The 22,524-nt window shown below is 39.5% G+C and overlaps 1 protein-coding gene across 1 annotated transcript in view; it reads right to left on the bottom strand.

Moving 5' to 3' along the window:
• The window catches only part of LOC136877002 (secretion-regulating guanine nucleotide exchange factor), a 52,803-nt gene that overhangs the window by 17,789 nt on the left and 12,490 nt on the right, over positions 1–22,524 (bottom strand). The window contains exons 3-4 of the mRNA XM_067150787.2: positions 11,537–11,726; positions 2,010–2,243 (exon numbers count right to left, since the gene is read on the bottom strand). Of these exons, the coding sequence (XP_067006888.2) occupies positions 2,010–2,243; positions 11,537–11,726 (424 nt within the window). The remainder of the gene's footprint in view (positions 1–2,009; positions 2,244–11,536; positions 11,727–22,524) is intronic.

A 22,524-nucleotide genomic window follows, 5' to 3' on the forward strand; every position in this document is an offset into this window, starting at 1 on the left:
TAAGACATGTTTGTGAAATTAATAACTGGTTTGATAGAAGGCATTTTGGGTTTAAGAAAGGTTATTCCACTGAAGCGCAACTTGTAGGATTCCAGCAAGATATAGCAGATATCCTGGATTCAAGAGGTCAATTGGACTGTATCGCGATGGACCTGTCTTAGGCATTTGATAGGGTACATCATGGGAGACTACTGGCAAAAATGAGTGCAATTGGACTTGACAAAAGAGTGACTGAATGGGTGGCTCTGTTTCTAGAAAATAGAACTCAGAGAATTAGAGTAGGTGAAGCTTTATCTGTCCCTGTAAAAATTAAGAGGGGAATTCCTCAAGGCAGTGTTATTGGACCTTTATGTTTTCTGATATATATACATCAATGATATGTGTAAAGAAGTGGAATCAGAGATAAGGCTGTTTGCAGATGATATTATTCTGCACAGAGTAATAAATAAGTTACAAGATTGTGAGCACCTGCAAAATGACCTCGATAATGTTGTGAGATGGACAGTAGGCAATGGAATGATGATAAACGGGGATAATAGTCAGGTTGTGAGTTTCACAAATAGGAAAAGTCCTCTGTGTTGATGGAGTGAAAGTTCTGTTTGGGGATCATTGTAAATACCTAGGTATTAATATAAGGCAAGATCTTCATTGGTGTAATCACATACATAGGATTGTAAATAAAGGGTACAGAACTCTGCACATCGTTATGAGGGTATTTAGGGATTGTAGTAAGGATGTAAAGGAAAGGAATATTTGTCTCTGGTGAGACCCCAACTAGAGTATGGTTCCAGTGTATGTGACCCTCACCAGGATTACTTGATTCAGGAACTGGAAAAAATCCAAAGATAAGCAACTCAATTTGTTCTGGGCGATTTCCGACAAAAGAGTAGTGTTACAAAAATGTTGCAAAGTTTGGGCTGGGAGGACTTCTGAGAAAAGAGACGAGCTGCTCAACTAAGCGGTATGTTCCGAGCTGTCAGTGGAGAGATGGCATGGGAGTGGTGTCTTTAAAAGTAGGAAAGATCACAATATGAAGATAAAGTTGGAATTCAAGAGGACAAATTGGGGCAAATATTCATTTATAGGAAGGGGAGTTAGGGATTGGAATAACTTACCAAGGGAGATGTTCAATAAATTTCCAATTTCTTTGCAATCATTTAAGAAAAGGCTAGGAAAACAACAGATAGGGAATCTGCCACCTGGGCGACTGCCCTAAATGCAGATCAGTAGTGACTGATTGATTGATTGATTGACTGAAAGATTTACATGCATGTCAATACAGTAAGTCACTGCTCACTATATATTTTTTCAGCATGTATATATATATAGCCTATAATAATTAAGAAGAAATATGTTTTCTAATGGTGAAAAAATTACTGAATTTGGCTGAGTGATTCTTGAGATTAGTGTCCAAAAACAAATAAACTCACAAATGTAAGTCTGTTGGAAGCCATTATATTTATTAACATCACCACATCATCAGTATTTCATAAAGGTCAAATTTGTAACAGGCCATCTTTTAGCTAGATATAATATTGGCATAACTTCCCGACTGAATTTTCTAATTTTCTGTAGCAATGAACACCTCCAATTTACAATATTCTCTCTCTCTACCACTATAATTTAAATATGGATAATGTTCTTTCTCGCTAAAGGTTTAATGTCACACTAACCTTTTGAAGGTTTTCATTGATGCAAGGAAGGGAGCCTAGGATTGGGAAGGTAGCGGCCGTGACCTTGATAATTCAAGTGCAGCAGCATTTTCCTGGTGTGAAAATGGAAAACCACCTAAAACCATCTACAGGGCTGCCAACGTTGGGATTCAGACCCACCATCTCCAAACTGCAAGTCCACAGCTACGTAACCCTAAGTGCATGGCCAACTCACTCGGTTATCGATAATGTGATCCTGCACATACCCAAGTGACTGTCCATACTTCAACTAAACTAAACAACAATCCATCCCATTAACTCTGTCAGTAACAATAACAAAGGAAGACAAGGACTTACCTGTGACCAAAACTGTATGAGACCAACCACAATAAACTTTACATCCTGTGGGTAGCATTTCTTTTGAGAAGGGCTGGATCTCTACAGGGCTGAGAATAACAGGATATGATACTGGATCCAGTCCTAACTGTCCATGCCTGTTATCACCCCAAACATACAACTGGCCAGAATCAGTCACGGCGACGGTATGATGCTGGCCACAGGCGATACTCTGCACTTTATTCACACCTGGAACTATTAAAAGTATAACTAAAATTAGGAAAGTTATCTGCACAGAACTGATAATATTATTGTTTAATACAAGTTTCAAAGTATAACCCATTGCATGAGTCTATGCTGTTTACTGAAATGTAGCAGCATCCCAGGGGACTAACCGGGCAGAGAGATAAACTCCATATCACAGCATTATTGACATTAGTAAATTAAACTAATTCAAATACAGAGTTCAAGTGAGCTACCGCAGAGTGGCGCTAGTGGAGCCTAACACCAATTCTACCTGGTCAGCTGTGTTAATGGAGGTTACGCTGATACGCAAATACTCGTATACAACACCCAAATGTCAGCACTAATTTCCTTTTCGGCTCACAGTTTCCTTCAGGTGATAGTGCCTGGTCATCCGAACTGAGTGAATGCATGATTCCAAAGTGTCGCTCCTAGGGATCCTTAGTGTGCTTTCCTGTCAATACATATGCATAACCTCTTTTTTCAGAGCCACTCGCTCATTTCTAATGTACTTTGAAGTGTTACCATCAAGAATTCCATGGTCCTGGATGAGGCACACATGTCTGCAGATGTTAGGGTTTGAAGGAAAGTGAAGACAGTTCTGTGGGGTGATGAGCTTTTATAGAGAGCCTTGGAAGGTATGAATGCATTGAGTGGATCAGAAATATTGTTCAAGTCACTTATAAATGCCTCAGTGTCCTTACTTCCTACAAATCCTGTCAGTCCTATTTCTCGACAAAATATTAGTTCTTTGGGAAATTTATTGCTGAATAGTTGGAATGATAGCATGCCATTCATTCTTTGAAAGGAGGAAGGATCTAAATGAGCTCTTGTCAGCTTGGGAGAAGCCCTAAGTCCTGCATATGCAAAGAGATCTTCCTTAAACAGTTCCCTATAAAAGTCACAATTCATATTTTTGCTATTGTATGATAGTCCTACTTTATCATGGAAAAAGTTTCTTATACATTTCAATGTATGCAAAAAAAGCTGCAAGAGCCCAGATTTTCCATTTTACATCTGATGGATTCAAAATATCACATTGTGCTTGATTTCCCTTCTCATTAATTCCTAAATATTTCCAGGCTTTCTCATTTGACTGACTATCACCACACATGAAACCTACCATTCTCGCTCCAGAGTTCTCTAGTTGCAGTGTAACCTGAATGAGAATTTTATCAAGGATATATCCTGGAGTAGCATTTCTGCTTGCACAAATGGCGATAGGTTACACCGACTTCTGTAAATACCGTACAACCATAAAAACTAATGCATGATTTACCATCTGATTTCTTTCACCTAAAATTGACCAAACTATCTACTTTCAGTGCAGAACCATTAAATCAGATCTTTTCTCGTATTTTAACCTCATTGAATATAACTGCTCCATGCCATTTATTCACGTCTGTTTCTTACTAAGCCGGCTCCGTGGTGTAGGGGTAGAGTGTCTGCCTCTTACTCGGAGGCCCCAGGTTCGATTCCGGCCAGGTCAGGGATTTTTACGTGGATCTGAGGGTTGGTTCAAGGTTCACTCAGCCTACGTGATTAGAACTGAGGAGCTATCTGACGGTGAGATGGCGGCCCAAGTCTAGAAAGCCAAGAATAATGGCCAAGAGGATTTGTCGTGCTGACCTCATGAAATTTTGCAATTTGCAGGCCTTCGGGCAGAGCAGTGGTCGCTTGGTAGGTCAAGGCCCTTCAGGGCTGTAGTGCCATGGGATTAGGTTTTATTTAGTCCTAAAAATAATCTGAAATAGCACTTATACAATGAGGTTTTACACCGTAAGGAAATTTAAGTCCTTGGCAGAGTTTCCTCAAATCGTTTTATGAGGGAAGAGGTAACAGATTATGCTGCAGACAGTGCATATATCCTTTAAGTGATTTTATTGTAAGTAATAAACTCTCTAAAAGAAAGTCACTACTGTACCTTATACAACTGGGAGATATTACATGGCATTTCCTTAACATAGTGTCCATAATATTTTTTTGCTTCTTACTAAGAAATTTAAATTTTGATAGCCAGCTCTCAGCATACATACTTTTCAGTTGTTGTTGGTAAGCTGCTTGCAGCACTTCACCCCCTCCCCTCTTTTTAAATGCATCCAATAGTTAAGAACTCTCCTTACACATTCCAATTTGATATATTCCCTACACATTAATATCACCCCAGCATTCGCTGTGCATTGTGGGAGTCGCATTACTGCCTTGATAAATTTACAAATAATTTGATGTAGTATATCTCTTTTTTCCTCAAGACCCCATAATTCAGCCTCATACAGTACTCTACTTAACACTAACCTTGATATTTTATCATTTATCCCCAGGAACTTCATCTCTAGAATTTAAGAAAATGAGAGGGCTGCAATCCACTTCCAATTTGCTCTCTTTATTTGATCTTCCCATCCACCTCTTCTGTTTATAATCACTCCTAGATATTCTAACTTATCTACTTGTTCGATCCTCTTCCCCTGAACCACCCATTTCACTTCATTCTTTCTTCCCCTATTCTTGCGCATTACTATCACCTTTGATTTATTTCCATTAATTTTCAGGGACCACTTCCTGGCATATTCTGAGACTGTATTCAAACTCCTCTGCATTCCCCCCCCCCGTTAAGGTCAGTAGAATCACATCATCAGTCAAAACTAATGCTGGGATTTGTAACTCGTTTACTACCTTCACTGCCTAGTTATTTCCTCCGTGCCCTTGCAATATGTCGCTTATGAATAATAAAAACAGAATCGGCGATCTTGCATCCCTGTTTTAATCCCATCTTGCAATCTATCAGACTACTTATTATATTTTCTTCCAGTTTAATGCAACAATAAACATTCTGATATAGGGCCTCAATCGCTCGGATAATCTTTCTTGCCACCCCCAACCTTCCTAATTTTTTTATTAATGCTCTTCTACTCACTGTATCGAATGCTTTTTCAAAATCTATGGCAGCTAAGTATATTTTACCTCTTTCCCTGTTCAGGTACTTTTCTAGGATCATCTTCACTGTCATTATATTATCTGTTGTCCTTCTACCCTTCCTAAAACCACCCTGAAAAAGTGACAATACCGAATTCTCTACTGCTCAGTCCCTCAATCTATTTGCTAGAATGCCTGTATAATTCTAGCTTAAGGAGTCCAGTACAGTTATCCCTCTATAATTACTCGGGGGATTTTTGTTATCTTTCATCTTAATGATTGGGCATATAATCTGCTTCCCACTTTTTTGGAAATTTACCGCTGTCGAAGATCCTGTTAAATAATTTTACTATGCCCTCTATAATCTGCCTGTATTTACCTATTTCTTTCCAAAACAAGTTGTTGATACCATTACTTCTCCCTGCCGACCTACCCTTAAGTTTACCCATCACTTCTAGTACTTCCTCTTTTGAAATTTCTTTATCAAATTCATATATCGTTACCTCTATATCTCTCCATAACACCTTTTCTCCCTCTACATAATTCCATATGTCCTTCACTCCTAATAATTCGCAGTAGTAGTTCACCCACTGATTGTAATCATTGCTCGGTTTATCAAATCTCTTCCCTCCCTTATTAATTTTGTTTATTCTATCCCATACTCTCTCGGGTTGAATCACCCTACACTCCCTATTTATTAACTCTGTTTCTTCCTTCATCCATAATTTCTTCCTCTCAACAATTTTAAGTTTGTATTCTTTCCTTAATTTACAGAAAACTTCTCTTTCTGCACTTTCATGACTATTTTCCTTAATTCTTCGCACTCCTTGTTATACCACCCTTTCTCCCTCTAGTCTTTCTTCTCTTGCCTCTGTCTGTTTGAGCTACCCTTTTAACTGAGTATTCAATTAATCCGAACTCTCTGTCAATGTTGTCTTCACTCAAAGCTACTTCCCAACCACATCTAATTAATTGTAGCTTTTTTTCCATAAGGGCATCTAATTCCCGTTTTGTATTTTCTGTCCATTTATATTTAATGTAACTTTTAACCTTCTCAATACTCCTCTTTTTCTCTTCATCACTTACCTCTCCCACACTTCTTTCTATCAACACTCAGGACGGTGCATGATGGGATACAACCCAGTCTCCTACCTTCATCCGTTTGATTCTCCCTAACATATCTTAGAGCTAATTACTAAATCAGTAATGCTTCCTCCCTGAGCTGTAATATACATCAATTTCCCTTCCCTATCCTCATCACACCAACCATTCAGAATGTAGAATTTTCCTGCTGTGCACAATTGTTTTACTCCGTAATTCTTTCTTTATCTTCACTTCATCTTCCTCCCCTCATTTTCATCTCATCCTCTTTGCTGAACATTGGGCTCTGCTCACCTATCCTAGCATTCCAGTCACAAATAGCAACATTCCATCTTCTTCAAATTTCCCACTTATGATACTAGTTTCCAATAATAAATCCTCAAAAAATTTATCATTAACATATAAGGAACTCTTGGGGTGACAGTATGTAAAAGCCAAGCATACGTTCTTTAGTCTCCCATTTTCCCTCCCCATATTAAACCTAAGCCAGACCACTGCTTCCAACTCGTTCTCAATGTCCTCTATTAATTCACTAATCTCTTCCTTTATTAACACCATCTCCCCTGGCGTTCTACCCTTATTGCACTCTTTTCTCTTGGACTTATACTTGACCACAAGCCCCCTCCATGTTACCTCCTTTCCTATTTCTAACCACGTCTCTATGAGCGCCACAATGTCAAAGCTTTCCACTACTTTTTTGACCTCCTTATTACCTGATTTACTTAACAATCCTTCAATATTTACAAACCCTATTCCAATCTAGTTATAACTTGCCCTCCCGTACTTCTCCATTTCCTCCCTTATTTTTACTTCTTGTTACTATGTCCCTCTCTACTTCTACCTCCATTCCCTCTTTTCTGGACATTTGGGGATGCTCTTTGCCCTCCTTACCTTTTTTCTTACCCCATAGGTCTCTTAAACTCAGACTTCTCCCTTTGTTCATAGCTTCTCTTCCTTTCATTTCGTCCCTCGAACCTTCACCTTTGTTATGCACGTGTCCACTGCACTCTGTACTTGCCGTTTCTTGAGAATTTCCCTCCACCACCACCTCTTGAATCCTCGTTTCTGTTCCCGCACTGCACAGGCCACTGACCCCTGCGTTGAGCTCGACTCTTACCTTGTCTCGTTCCACCGCTCGATCTGCAACCTGCCTTCCCTCTTGCCTTGTCACCATGTCTTCTTCCTGCTTGAGCTTCTCTTCCATTACTTGCAGTTTCGTCACTGGCCAAACTCGTACCAATCTGCCACTGGATACTACCAGCTGTTGGCCCCTTATGTGCACCCTCAGCCCTTGATGTCTGACTCTCATTAAATGTCTTTAAAATTTTCAAATTCTCACTCCCTTCTCTTCCCATGTCTCTTTTGACCCAAATTTTCTCCCCTTGTAAATGGCGTTTCTTAGCACTATGTCAGCCATCAAGGTAGATAACAGCTTCACTTTTATTGTCTGTATCCTCGCACTTTGTCTATCTTTTCTGCGTCATTGATGTCCACTTCACTGAAATTAATTTTCATTCTGTTCTGTATAATTTCTACCACTTTATAAATTATGTCCACTTTGTTTTCTTTCTTGTCTTCCTGCACACCATATATAAATACACATTTCTTCATGCGTTCCTTGTTGCTGGTTTCTGCTTCTTTCTTCAGTTTCGACACTTCCTCTTCCAGATTTTTTACTTTCTCTCTCCTTCTCTGTTGCTGGAACTGTTTCCTAAATGTGGCAACAGCTCTCATCTCTCAGATGTCCACTTTATCTGCCTGCCTCTCAACACTTCTGACAGTGGATGCAGTTCTCAGGACAGGGTCTCCTGGACAGGAAGTTGCATTGCAGTGTTTCCTTCCCAGTCGGTGTCCGGCAGTGAAGTCATATTCCTGAAGGCATTGCACCCACCGAAAAAGTCTGTCCCTCCAGATTTTTCAAGTTCACAAGCCACGTCAAGGTAGAATGGTCAGTGTGGATGCTCAAGATGGTACAGCTATCTAAACAGGTATTTGTGGAAGTGCTCCAGCATCTTGACAATGGCCAGTAGTTCAAGGAAGGTAATGCAGAAGTACTTCCTCTTGGCACTGGCTAATGCCATGCTGTAGTGTGCCATCATATTTTCCTTTCCATTCTGGATCTGGGATAGCACCCCATCAGTCCCACAGTGCTGGTGTTGGTGCTGATAATGAACTTCTCTCCAGGCTTGAGATAACCCAAAACAGGTACAGAGACTTCAAGGTGCTCACCTAAAACTGAACCCTGAGAAGTGCCAACAATTCCAGCAACAGATATGCTACCTATGGTACTCCTTAACCTTTTCACTCCAAAGGATCTTTCTGCTTATGCATGCCCCATCCCGGGTTATTTTGGATAATTTTACACTAGCTGAAATAAGCTAATATTTATTTTATATATACAACTATTTACAAAGTTTTATGACCAAAAATGAAATTAAAACATTATCCCTTCACATTTTCATCGAAACTTCACTACTGTGGGGTAAATTTCCATGCAGGGGTGTACACAACGTGAAGCACTACACTTGACACATTCATATCTAGTTTCCTTCCTCTTATGGCTTGTCTTATTTGTCCTATGTGAATAACGTAATGAATATTTCGTATTCGGTAGAATGTTCGTTGAGGTTAAGTTCGTCCCTAATGCCAGACTAGGTTGGGTCAAAATCATGTTTTATTGGTGTAAAATTTGCGTCATTTATCCAGGTTCTACGAGAAATTGTATGTGGTGGCAATAACCTCGGTCATTTCTGTACCATGTGATCAAGTTCTATTTCTAATTCCTCCTCCTCCCCACCTTCAGATAAATCACTCCTACTATCACTTTCCACAGAATCATTCACTAATATATCATCCACACTATCCTCGTTATACTCAGACTCGTCATCATTACCTAAAACATCTAAAATATCACTTTCCGTCAAACTTTGTTTACTAGTGCTTGTGGATGCAGCCATGTTGGATGACTCAAGACAGCTGTCAAAGTATAGTGTAAAGGTCGAGACTAAATATACGGCGCTTGCGATGTATCGAGATAGCTGTATTCTTCTCTGAGCATTGTCAGATGATGCCATCTCACGTTCAGCGACAGAACTGGAACATACGACCAAATTCAGCACCGGGAGAGAGAGGGGCATTTGAAATATGAGTTAACTCGTGGTTGGGACAGCGGAAGACACTCGGATGTACGAGTTAACTCGGGCGTGGGAGTGAAAAGGTTAAGTGACTCCAATGTGTGTGGCCTCTGTCTCTGGTGTCCAACAGAACGGCTTCTTCTTTTCTGTGAGCTGAGAGAGTGGCTTTGAGATGTTGTCTTTTGGCACAGGCCAGTCTCAACCGGTTTCTAGATTTTCCAGGTCAGTGGCTACTTCCTCCAATGACACAATGTACCATAGGTAGCACATCTCTTGGTGGAACTGCTGGCACTTCTCAGGGTCCAGTTTTAGGCGAGCACCTTGAAGTCTCTGGAGGTTTTTCAGGTGCTCCTGTCACAATGATGTCATGTAGGTAGATCAGGCAGGCATCATGCGTGAACCCTTCCAGCATGGACTCCATCATCAGTTTGAAAGCTGCAAGAGCTTAACACAGTTTGAGTAGCAATACGCAACTGAACCTTAAGCCTTAATCAGCAGATACATAAGTTAAGCAAATTAAGGAAAAGTATATTAGAAAAAACACAAACTTGTTAGCAAAAGGTTGCTAATAATAGAGAACAATGTCAGGCTCCATGGCTAAATGGTTAGTGTGCTGGCCTTCAGTCACAGGGGTCCCAGGTTCGATTCCCGGCAGGGTCAGAAACGTTAACCATCGTTGGTTAATTTCGCTAGCACAGGGGCTGGGTGTATGCATCGTCTTCATTTCATCCTCATCACAACACAATACGCAGGTCGCCTATGGGCGTTGAATCAAAAGACCTGCACCTGGCAAGCCAAACATATCCTTGGAAACACCCAGCACTAAAAGCCATAAGCCATTTCATTTCATAGAAAACAATGACATCCAGGATATACAATTGGAACCAATAAAAGAAAGCATATAAAAAAGTACAAATTGCTGTGAAATGGGAGTACCTATGTATAATAAACTGACAATGGTAAGACAACTTCTGATTTGTAATTTCTTGCCAGTTTTGACTCAGTTAATCTATAACTGTTAGGCTCTTCAGTCTGCCGAAACTAATTTTGAGTAATACATTTATAAACTACACAATTCATGTGTAGTTGAAGACATACAAGGAGACTGGTAGCCTGTGCAATGCTAAATGAATAACCTGGGCAGGACCATTGGCTGAGACTGCAGAACATGTGAGAGAAGCCTATGCCAGGAGTGCAAGTCAGGAATTACAGATGTCTCAGTCAATTGCCTGGCGAATTCTATTCAATGTTTATGAAGGAAACCATACTGGCTGCAGCTCTTGCAGACCTTGTAATCTTTATGGCCATTTGCAATTTTGTGTCAATTTTCAAGAGCAGCTAGAAGACAATGGTTTTGTTGAGAAACAGATTTTTAGTGACGAACCCACTTTTCATATGTCTGGCACATCGAACCATTACAGAGATCCGCATTTCACCTAAAGTGAATGTGTTTTGTGCAGTTTCTTCATCAAAGGTCTATGTGTCATTTTCTTTGCAGAAGGAACTATTATTGATACAGTATATCTACCCATGCTGACAAAGTGCCACAATTATAGGAAGATAGAGAGGACATTTTGCAACAGGGTAGGGCTCCACCACATTTTCAGCTGCAACTGTGATCATCTCAATGTTGAAATTGCACGTCACTGGATAGGGTGTGCTACTTGAGATTACTTCCTAGTTTCATGGCCTCCATGGTCACCTCACTTAATCCCATTTGATTTTTTGTATGGGTTTACATCAAAGATCGTGTATACATGTTGCCTGTGCCACATAATTTTGCAAAACTGTGAGAAAGGATCACACATGCATTCGTTGGTATTGACTGTGAGATGTTGGGACATGTGATAGGAACGGGTATACAGGATTGTTTTCTGCTGTATTACCAAGGCTGTACATTTTGAGCATCTATAAGTTACGTAAGTTTGTGTTGATAGGAGTTGTTTTGCTGTATCAGACATTATTATTGCACTATCAAAGTTTCAAAACCCTGGAGGGACTTATTAATTATCCTGTATACTTTAATATCATGCAAAGCATTAGAGTAGCATGCCTCGGTAACCTCTGAGACCTCTATTACTTCCACCCAGGTTTTCAAGGTGTGTTCAGTGTTTACATTCTTACACATTAAAAAAAACCCACACAACTGAATCTTACCAATAATGGGTTTATCCGCCTCACTTTGTATACTACCATCTTTAGCAGACAGTCCCAGCTGACCTTTCCTACCAGTCCCACACACATACACCTGTCCGGCACCTGAAACAAACACTGTGTGTCTCAGTCCACATGATATGCTCTGTATGTCAGGGACTGGAATGTAGATAGGTTCAGTCGAGTACTTCACCTGTAACAAAAGAGGTTCAGAAGTTCAATGACAGTATATTCTAATTACAATAAAATACTAATCAAATGAGGACATAGGGCATATTCACACCTAGGCTATAAATCTGTTGTTTATTTTGTCCAGGAATAAGGACAAGAATATATGACTTGATTTGACACTTGTTGTTACTTTCTAATATTTGTCCAGGAATAAGCTATTCAAGGCATTTTGGGTCATACTATGATGACGGGAACAAATACCAAACACACTCACTGAAGAAAGAATTATACATACATACTACACCCATAACATGGTTCTAAGTTAAAGTCCCCGATGTGTGTGGAGTTATGTTACCCGCCGAGCACGCTTCCCCTGCGATCATGTCAGCTGTGAGCAGCGGGGAAGTGAGACGTCACAACTGGAGAACTTGGTCAAGGTTGTATTACGTCAGATGACGGAATGTTCTATTCTTTTCCATCATTAATTTCTTCTAAACGAATTAAGATATGAAGAAATGAACTACATCACCGTGTAGCCTAATTTTTTATAATCAGGATTCCCAAGTTTCAAGGAGATCTGTTGAAAATTACGGAAGATATTAACCATTACAATTTCTTGGGGATACTGAATAAAAAGGCAGGCATTTCGCTTGTCAAGCCAGTTCACCTTGTACCACAGTCAAGATTGGACGGCCAGCTGTTGGGTATTCTGCAGTTACAATGTAAGTCGTCTGTTCGACTCTCTGCGAAAGTTTAAGTCCGCGTATTACGACGCACTGCAAGACTTAGAATATTTTCAGTGTCGCGTGTGTGATGACAGAAACTGCGCCTTTGAGGAAATGTGAACAGTTGAGGAGCATTATCATTTACGAGAACAGTGTAACTGAAACTTACATTCTTTCACCAATACAATGTTACGCTAATATAATTTGATGTTCGCATTTGAATGAAAGTGACTAACTTTACACTGAATACTGAAAGTGTTGAAACGTGATTGTCAGTGAGACGTCAAACTGTCCATGATTTTCTATTTGATCTTAATAAATGATAAACTGTGCTAGTAGTGGAATATAATCCAATATTTTCAGACTGTTCAGGTTATTGAATTTACGGTAGTGAAGCATCACACTGCATAGTTGTTATACGAAAGGTGTTAGAACATTTTTCAAACTGTATGTCTATGTTACAAACGACTGATATAACTAATCATATTTAACAGTGTTGTCAAACTTTGATTCTCTTTTACAAGTGTCCAGATTCTTAAGTGAGCATAAACTCAATACAATATTTAAACGATCTGGTGCATTTAACATTCCATAATTATGGAAAATTCTAAATTCCCATGGAGGGAATTAGATATTTTTCACCAATAGAGCATGTCAAAAACATATCAGATGTAAGGCTTTAAAGCAAACGCCTGAAAAGCCTTACATCTGATATGTTTTTGACATGCTCTATTGGTGAAAAAGATCTAATTCCCTCCATGGGAATTTAGAATTTTTCATTCAGAATTGCTAGGCGGGCAACAATTCCATTGTGGAGATTTATCTCCCATATGCAGTTATCAGACTATGCCTCTTATAAGGGCTTCTGATAAGTTCACCTGCATACACCCCAGCGTCAGTGGGTAGGGTCTGACACATCCTACTCTGATGAGTCTAGTGTCAGACAAAAGACAAAACGCTGGTTAATAGAGCAAACGACTGAAAAGCCTTACATCTGATATGTTTTTCCATAATTATTCCAATAAGACTTGCGTCAAACCCAGGACGGTTCCAGGAAGGACAGTGTTTTCTTTTGCCATTTTCGATAGTGAACGGGACTAAATTCATGGAACTTATTCTTTTTCATTTGATGTTGTGTGAAGTATTAAAACGGGATACCTTGTTTTCTACATCGTTATTTGAACAATATTCTCACACTTAACTTTAATAAGGTGACTTTTGTTTTACGTGATTAATACATCACAAGTTTGATTCTGAGTTCAATTTAATCTATCAGCAATGTCTGTGTTTGTCTAACTAAGTGAAATCCCACTGTGAAGACAATTGAGTGCAGATCTCTACTAACTATTATCTCATTTGTGCAGACTTTGAGTCCATTTCATGCCCCAGTGCCACGTTACAACCAAGACTCTGAGTGCTCCTAGACCATCCAGACCTCTGAGATATTCGAGACTGGCTCGGAAGATGGTGGTGCCATGAGCAGACATTGCGACCCGCAATGTATCAGGACCAATTCAGCCCCAAGGAGAAGTACTCATTGTAACTGCTGTGCTGAGGTGATGTTAAAATCTGACTTTATTTCATGAATAAACTTTTTAAAATAATTAGCGTTCCATTATACTTATCTTACTTCCCTCTCCTCTGTAACAATTCAGATAAGGGCCACTCATCCCTGGGCCGAGTCTTGTGTTCAGCTAGCCATCGAAACAAACTTTTATGGTTACAATACATTATCATTATAGACTGTTATGCCTTTCAGCATTCAGTCTGCAAGCCTCTGTGAATGTACTAAACATCGCCACAATCCTCTATTTGCAACTAGTGCTGTGGCCTAATTTAGTTCTATACCTGTTATCTTTAAATTGTCAGAAACTGAGTCTAACCATCATCGTCTTGGTCTAACCTCTACTTCTCTTATCCTCCATAACAGAGTCCATTATTCTCCTAGGTAACCTACCCTCCTCCATTCGCTGCAAATGACCCCACCACCAAAGCCGGTTTATGCATACAGCTTCATTCATTGAGTTCATTCCTAAATTAACTTTATCTCCTCATTCCAAACACCCTCCTGCAATTTTTCCCACCTGTTTGTACCAGTAATCATTCTCTCTACCTTCATGTCTGTTACTTCTAACTTACGAATAAGATATCCCGAGTCCACCCAGCTTTCGCTCCCGTAAAGTAAAGTTGGTCTGAAAACAGACCGATGTCAAGATAGTTTCGTCTGGGAGCTGACTTCCTTCTTACAGAATACTGTTGATCGTTACTGCGAGCTCACTGCATTAGCTTTACTACACCTTGATTCAATCTCACTTACTAAATTACCATCCTGGGAGAACACACAACCTAAATAGTTGAAATTATCAACCTGTTCTAGTTTTGTATCACCAATCTGACATTCAATTCTGTTGAATTTCTTACCCACTGACATCAATTTAGTCCTTGAAAGGCTAATTTTCATACCATACTCATTGCACCTATTTTCAAGTTCCAAGATATTAGAATGCAGGCTTACGGCACAATCTGCCATTAAGACCAAATCGTCAGCATAGGCCAGACTGCTTACTACATTTCCACCTAACTGAAACCCTCCCTGCCATTTTATACCTTTCAGCAGATGATCCATGTAAACTACAAACAGCAAAGGTGAAAGATTACAGCCTTGCCTAATCCCTGTAAGTACCTTGAACCAAGAACTCATTCTGCCATCAATTCTCATTGAAGCCCAATTGTCAACATAAATGCTTTTGATTGATTTTAATAATCTACTTTTAATTCCATAGTCCCCCAGTATGGCGAACATCTTTTCCCTTGGTACCCTGTCATATGCCTTCTCTAGATCTACGAAACATAAACACAACTGCCTATTACTCTCGTAGCATTTTTCAATTACCTGGCGCATACTGAAAATCTGATCCTGACAGCCTCTCTGTGGTCTGGAACCACACTGGTTTTCATCCAACTTCCTCTCAACGACTGATCGCACCCTCCCTTCCAAGATGCCAGTGAATACTTTGCCTGGTACGCTAATCAATGAGATACCTCGATAGTTGTTGCAATCCTTCCTGTTCCCTTGCTTATAGATAGGTGCAATTACTGCTTTTGTCCAATCTGAAGTACCTTACCAACCCTCCATGTTAATCTTACTACTCTAGGAAGCTATTTCATCCCTGCTTTACCACTATACTTCACCATTTCAGGTCTAATTTCAACTATTCCTGCTGCTTTATGACAGTGGAGTTTATTTACCATCCTTTCCACTTCCTCAAGCGTAATTTCACCAACATCATTTTCCTCCTCCAGATGAGCTTGGCTGTTCGCAACACCACCAGGAAGATTTCCTTTCACGTTGAAAAGATGTTCAAAATATTCCCTCCACCTCTCCAGTGATTCCCTGGGATCTATTATGAGTTCACCTGAATTACTCAAAACAATGTTCATTTCATTTTTCCCTCCCTTCCTAAGATTCTTTATTACTGTCCAGAAAGGTTTCCCTGCTGCTTGCCCTAGCTTTTCCAGGTTATTACCAAAGTCTTCCCACAACTTCTTTTTGGATTCAACAACTATTTGTTTCGCTCTGTTTCTTTCATCTACGTACAAATCCCTGTCTGCCTAAGCTCTTGTTTGGAGACATTTCTGATAAGCCTTCTTTTTACGTTTACAAGCTGCTCTCACTTCATCATTCCACCAAGATGTTCGCCTTTTCCCACGTTTGCACACGGTTGTTCCTAGGTATTCCCTTGCTGTTTTTACTACAGCATCCCTGTATGCCACACATTCTCTTTCTATATCCTGAACCTGCTTACTGTCTACTGCTCGAAACTTCTCACTAATCATATCCATGTACTTCTGTCTGATTTCCATGTCCTGGAGATTTTCTACCCTTATCTGTTTGCAAACAGATTTCACTTTCTCTACCCTAGACCTAGAGATACTTAGTTCACTACAGATCAGATAGTGGTCTGTATCATCGAAAAATCCCCAGAAAACTTGTACATTCCTAACAGATTTCCTGAATTCGAAGTCGGTTAGGATATAGTCTATTATGGTTCTGGTACCCCTAGCTTCCCATGTGTAGCGATGAATAGCCTTATGCTTGAAGAATGTATTTGTAACTGCTAAACCCATACTAGCACAGAAGTCCAGCAAACGCTTCTCATTCCCATTAGCTTCCATATCTTCTCCACATTTACCAATCTGCCTTTCGTATCCTTCAGTTCTATCCCCAACTCTTGCATTGAAATCGCCCGTTAGCACTATTCTATCCTTGCTGTTGGCCCTGACCATGAAGTCACTCAATGCTTCATAAAACTTGTCAACATCATCCTCACCTGCACTCTCACATGGTGAATACACTGAGACAATTCTTGTCCTAATTCCTCCAACTGACAAATCTTTTTTTTTTTTCTATTTGCTTTACGTCGCACTGACACAGATAGGTCTTATGGCGGTGATGGGATAGGAAAGGCCTAGGAGTTGGAAGGAAGCAGCCGTGGCCTTAATTATGGTACAGCCCCGGCATTTGCCTGGTGTGAAAATGGGAAACCACGGAAAACCATCTTCAAGGCTGCCGACAGTGGGACTCGAACCCACTATCTCCCGATTACTGGATACTGGCCGCACTTAAGCGACTGCAGCTATCAAGCTCGGTACTGACAAATCTACCCACATCATTCGCTCATTTACGTGCTTAACATAAACTATGTTGCGTGCAATTGTATTCCTGATAAACAGCCCTACGACTCTGCCCTTCCCTTTCTAACACCCGTCAAGTACACTTTATAATCTCCTATCTCTTCCTCGTTATCTCCCTTTACCCAAATATCACTTACTCCTAGTACATCGAGATGCATCCTCTTAGCTGACTCAGCCATTTCTACTTTCTTTCTACCATAAGCCCCATTAATATTGATAGCTCCCCATCGAATTCCACTTTGTTTGCTAAGTTGTTTCCAAGGAGTCCCTCACCTGTCAAATGGGAGTGGGACTCCGTTACTCCCATAGGTCCGAGGCTTGCTTAAAATGTTCTGAGCTTGGTAAATTCATGAAGCAGGATGCTACCCTACTTGCACATAGTCCAAGTGAGGATCTCTCCTCTAACGGGTTATGGACCACCAGTGGATTGTACAGTCCTAGCCGCCTGAGCACAAGGAGGGCCATGACTCAGAATATGTCTGAGATGCCCACTCCCATTCCATAGCAACTGGTATCCCGACTCTCAGGACCACTTACTAGACCACTCAGCCATTGCCCATGGTTCACGAACTAGAATGTGACTACAGTAACCCACACCATGAACCACAGAAAGAATTATAACTAACAAAAATAAAATGGCAGAACTTTTTAATATAACCATTCTTCAAATTTAACAAGAAATTCTCGTCAGGTACCACCTTATATACAGAGTGCCTTAAATAAATAAATAAAATGCTGTGCGGTTAGGAGCGCGGAGCTGTGAGCTTGCATCCAGGAGATAGTGGGTTCGAACCCCACTGTTGGCAGCCCTGAAGATAGTTTTCCGTGGTTTCCCATTTTCACACCAAGCAAATGCTGGGGCTGTACCTTAATTAAGGCCACCTCCGCTTCCTACCCATTCCTAGGCCGTTCCTATCCCATTGTCACCATAAGACCTATCTGCGTTGATGCGACGTAAAACAAATAGCAGATAAAGAAAATGAAAATGAAATTATGCAATTAGAAAATTCCTTTAGAAGTGAAACCATAAATTATAAATAAGTCAAGGAAGTGATGGAGTCCTTAAAACCAAATGAATCCCTTGGATGGGATGAAGTACCATCTTTTACTTTTTTTACAATTTGCTTTACGTTGCACTGACACAGATAGGTCTTATGGCAATGATGGGATAGGAAAGTCCTAGGAGTGTGAAGGAAGCAGCTGTGGCCTTAATTAATTTTCCCTGGTGTGAAAATGGGAAACCAGAGAAAACCATCTTTAGGGCTGTCGAGAGCCTGATTCAACTATCTCCCAGATGCAAGCTCACAGCTGCGCGCTCTTAACGGCACACCAACTCACCCAGTACCATCTTTTGCACTAAAACAAATCAGTGACTAAATTTTTGACCTCTAGCAATTATTATAAACCAGCTGTTTAAAAAAGGAGTATTTCCAGAAACAGTGAACTATACAGTTGTAAAGTCTCTTCATAAATGTGGACCACTGGAATTCAAAAATGTCTGACTGGTATCTGTATCATGTAGTTTCTCAAACATAGTTGAAAAAGTAGTTCAGTGTTGTTTGCCATCATGTTAAGAACAGAGGCATTACAAATAAACAATTTCTCAACATGGCTTTAAAAAGAAATCCTTCACATTTACTACTCTAGTTGACACTATAAATCAAGTCTCCTAACCTACTAACCTACAGTACTATATGAAGGACATTCCACAGCAGGCTTAATGTGCAGCATACCCAAAGCATTTCATGTGTGAGTCATTAGATATTATTGCAAAAATTCAGTTTTATGGTGTAAAAGGAATTAACTTAAAATGGTTGAATCTTACTCAAGTGTCCAAAAGCAAAAAATTTTACTTGAAAAAAAAAAAAGATGATGTACAATGAAAGTGGAGTGATATTATAGTAGGTGGCAAGGTTCAGTCCTTGGGCCCTTTCTGTAAATAATGTATGCTGATAATAATAACGCTCAAATAAGCAACAACAATTTTGGAAGCCTAGAAAATAAATACAATTTAAAACATTCTAGGCAACAGGATATAAAACAGTTCAACATAAATATAGTGAGGGCATAATCCTCCAAAATATTAGGTTTATATTTTCTTATTCATCCATTCCCTTTTCCAGAATCTCTCTGGGAGGGTAGTGCTTGAAATTTCCACCACTCCTCCTCGTCTAGCAATATACTGCTATCGACTTATCTAATTTCAATACAGTCCATTACACAGCTCCTCCATATCTCATTCCAGGCCGTCCTCGAGGCCTCTTTACAGTCGTATTCATGTATGTTCTCTTTGGAATTCTCTCCCCTGGCATTGTCATCATGTGTCCAAACCATTTCAGCTTTGATATGTCAATCTCTCCGTGAAGTTTACAAACTCCTACTCTTCTCCTTACTTCCTCCTTCCATATTCTATCTCGTCTTGTCTCTCACTGTATGCTCCTGCAAGTCTGGACCTTACTTTGATTTCACTTAGTTACAATCCACACTGCTGATGCATAGGTCAATAGAGGTCTAAAATAGTATGAGTTTAAAGTCTTCCTGCATTTCACTGGCATATCCTTGTTCCATACAACTCTCACACATGGGTATAAACTTGTCAATTGTTGTACTCTTAAACTGATTTCCCCAACCAAATTGTGCTGCCCAAATACTTAAAAGCTTTTACCATTTTGAGAGATTCATTTCCTATTCTTATCACTCCCCAGGCTGCTCTGTTACCTTTTGTCACGATCAAAGTCTTGCTTTTCACAGCACCAATCTTCACTCCACAAATCAACTTGTGTCTGTACGTCTTATATAGTTGGTCCACTATTGAACATTAATTTTTCAGCTAACTCATTCCTGGTTGCCAGCATTTTGCCCCATACCACAGTTGAAGCAGTAGAAATAGTTATTCCTATAAGACCCATCAATTTTAGTACTTACTTGGATGGCTTACTAGGCACATACATCCTGAATCTACACCTCCCTACCGAAACTCATCTCGTCAATACATGCAGAGGACCCAACAATGAACGCACTCCAACAGTTCTTGACAAATGAGTCAAATACCTCAGAAATTGCTGCTTTGTGTTCACTTCTGTCATCATGGCTTTCAGCTCCAGCATATCTACATTTCTCAAGTCTGTTTGTGATTTGAATTTGCTTCTCTCTGTCTGGTGAGTTTTACACTTTCCCATAACAGAAAGATACCGAGATCACAATCCGTTATTAAAAGATTCCATACAGATGTGGGATCACCTACCAATCTGAGCTGTACGTTGTAAAGCTGGGATTATGTTTCAGTGTCTAAGACTGCTTGGGGAAGCAGAGTTTTGATGATCATTTATATAAATTTTTCCCATAATAATAACAAGGTTGAACTATGTAATCATTACCTTTGTCAGAAGATTCACTCATACTATTTGCTTCTATCTCATCATTCACTGCACTACCTGCCACTTCCTCATTATTTTAACTATTTTTGGAGTCCGAACTATGATCGCTATAAATAGCAATATTGTCTTCACGATTGCCTCCGTCACTACAGTCCTCTTTAAGCCATTCCTGCAGAACTTCAGTAAAGCCTTCACTTGTAACACATGTTCTGGAGGTATTCAAAGTAGTCTTATTTGTGACACTAGTGCCTGCATGACTGTTCACTGCATAAGTCCCCTTCATGAAGAGTTACGGTATCACTAAAATTATGAACTTCCCACCCAATGATAAAGTAAACACTGATATCCGGTCTCACACGCTTCTTGCATGAGATGAATCATGGCTGATTGCTGAGACATTTCACTTCATACCCAATGTTAACATAAATACCAAGGTCCATTATATAGGCCACTTCCAGAAGATCAATCATGACTGTGTGTAACCCTTGAAACTGTTACAGTCATACTACTGGGGTGGGGCTTATTATCAGAACGTAACAATAAAGTTAGGGCCTGTTGCAATACTGGAGTTTCGAGATATTTAAAGTCAACAATGCAGAAGCGGTCTCGGTGCCCAGACCTCGGTACTTGGGGGTTAATTTTGCTACCACAACTCTGTTATCTCCTTCAAAAGATTCACCTGGGGGGTGGGGTGCTGTAACATCTACCAACATTTTTCCATTCCCTTTCTTGACCAAAATGAAATCTATCGGGGTTCTGATTTTGTTATTCCAGCTATACCTGGTTATCTTCTTACTGCTTTTCTTTTGAAACCATCTATTTATATGTCAGAGAATATCTTACATGGAATGATCATGTTACCATTGTTACTAAACAACAGAAAACAGTTTGTTTTAACATGGTATGGACAGTAAAAGTAACAAGTATGAAATCAGAGTTTTTTTAAATAAATGGTAAAATTATGTACTTTCAGTCAGTTCTTATATTATGGGATAATACACCAGAATACTTAAAACTTCTAAAAATTTAAGAAAAAACTTACATATAATGATATTTTCAGGATTTCAGGATTCAAGTAGCCTACATCCTTATGTTGCTCACCGAAAACACTAACACTACCTCGAATTTTCCTCTATGAACTTCTGAATCATGTTGACCAGAAGAATACTGAACACTATGGGAGCATGTAAGCAAATCATAATTATGATACCAAAAATAAACACATATGGTACTAAAATTCCCATCCCACATACTTTACTAGAAAAAATTCCCTGGGCCGATGATTGTGGGTGATTTCCGACAAAAGAGTAGCGTTACAAAAATGTTGCGAAGTTTGGGCTGGGAAGACTTGGGAGAAAGGAGAAGAGCTGCTCGACTAAGTGATATGTTATTACAAGTGATGAAAATCATTTTTCGTCCGTATTGAAAGTTTCATAAACTGTATATAGGATAATATTTTTTGTTTATTTCCACCTATTCAATACATTACAAGATGTTGGCATTTACTTTAAAACATTATTCAGATGAGACATGTTTCGCCTCCTACTGTGAGGCATCCTCAGTCATTATCAAAAACCTTATTATTTTACCAGGCATATGGTTAAAGATATTCAAAAATGTGTTTGATGATTATAAGAGAGGTAAGATTTACGTCTGTTATAAACATGTTCATGGAGTAACTAAAAATCTAATATATTGATAAAAACATATGTAGTTCTTTGTTGAATAGGACTTGTTTGATTGTACTATAGTAAAAGAAGGTGGCTTGAAGCCGTAGTCATTAATAGATGTCTAATACATAGTGGAAGGCATATGAAATCAGTTCAATGAGAATATATAATACAATCAATTGATACATAAAAACTGGTAGATTCATAAGCAGTACATTTAAAAATGAAGGCGTCATGTGACTATAAATGACAGTTGATGGCTTAAAGCCGTGGTCAAAGTTTGAAATATAGGTCAAATAACTGCTAATATATGGTAAAAAGATATAAGTCAAAATATAAAGCTTAGTATTAAA

The sequence above is a fragment of the Anabrus simplex genome, chromosome 7, assembly GCF_040414725.1.
Source record: "Anabrus simplex isolate iqAnaSimp1 chromosome 7, ASM4041472v1, whole genome shotgun sequence".
Classification (NCBI taxonomy): Eukaryota; Metazoa; Arthropoda; class Insecta; order Orthoptera; family Tettigoniidae; genus Anabrus; species Anabrus simplex.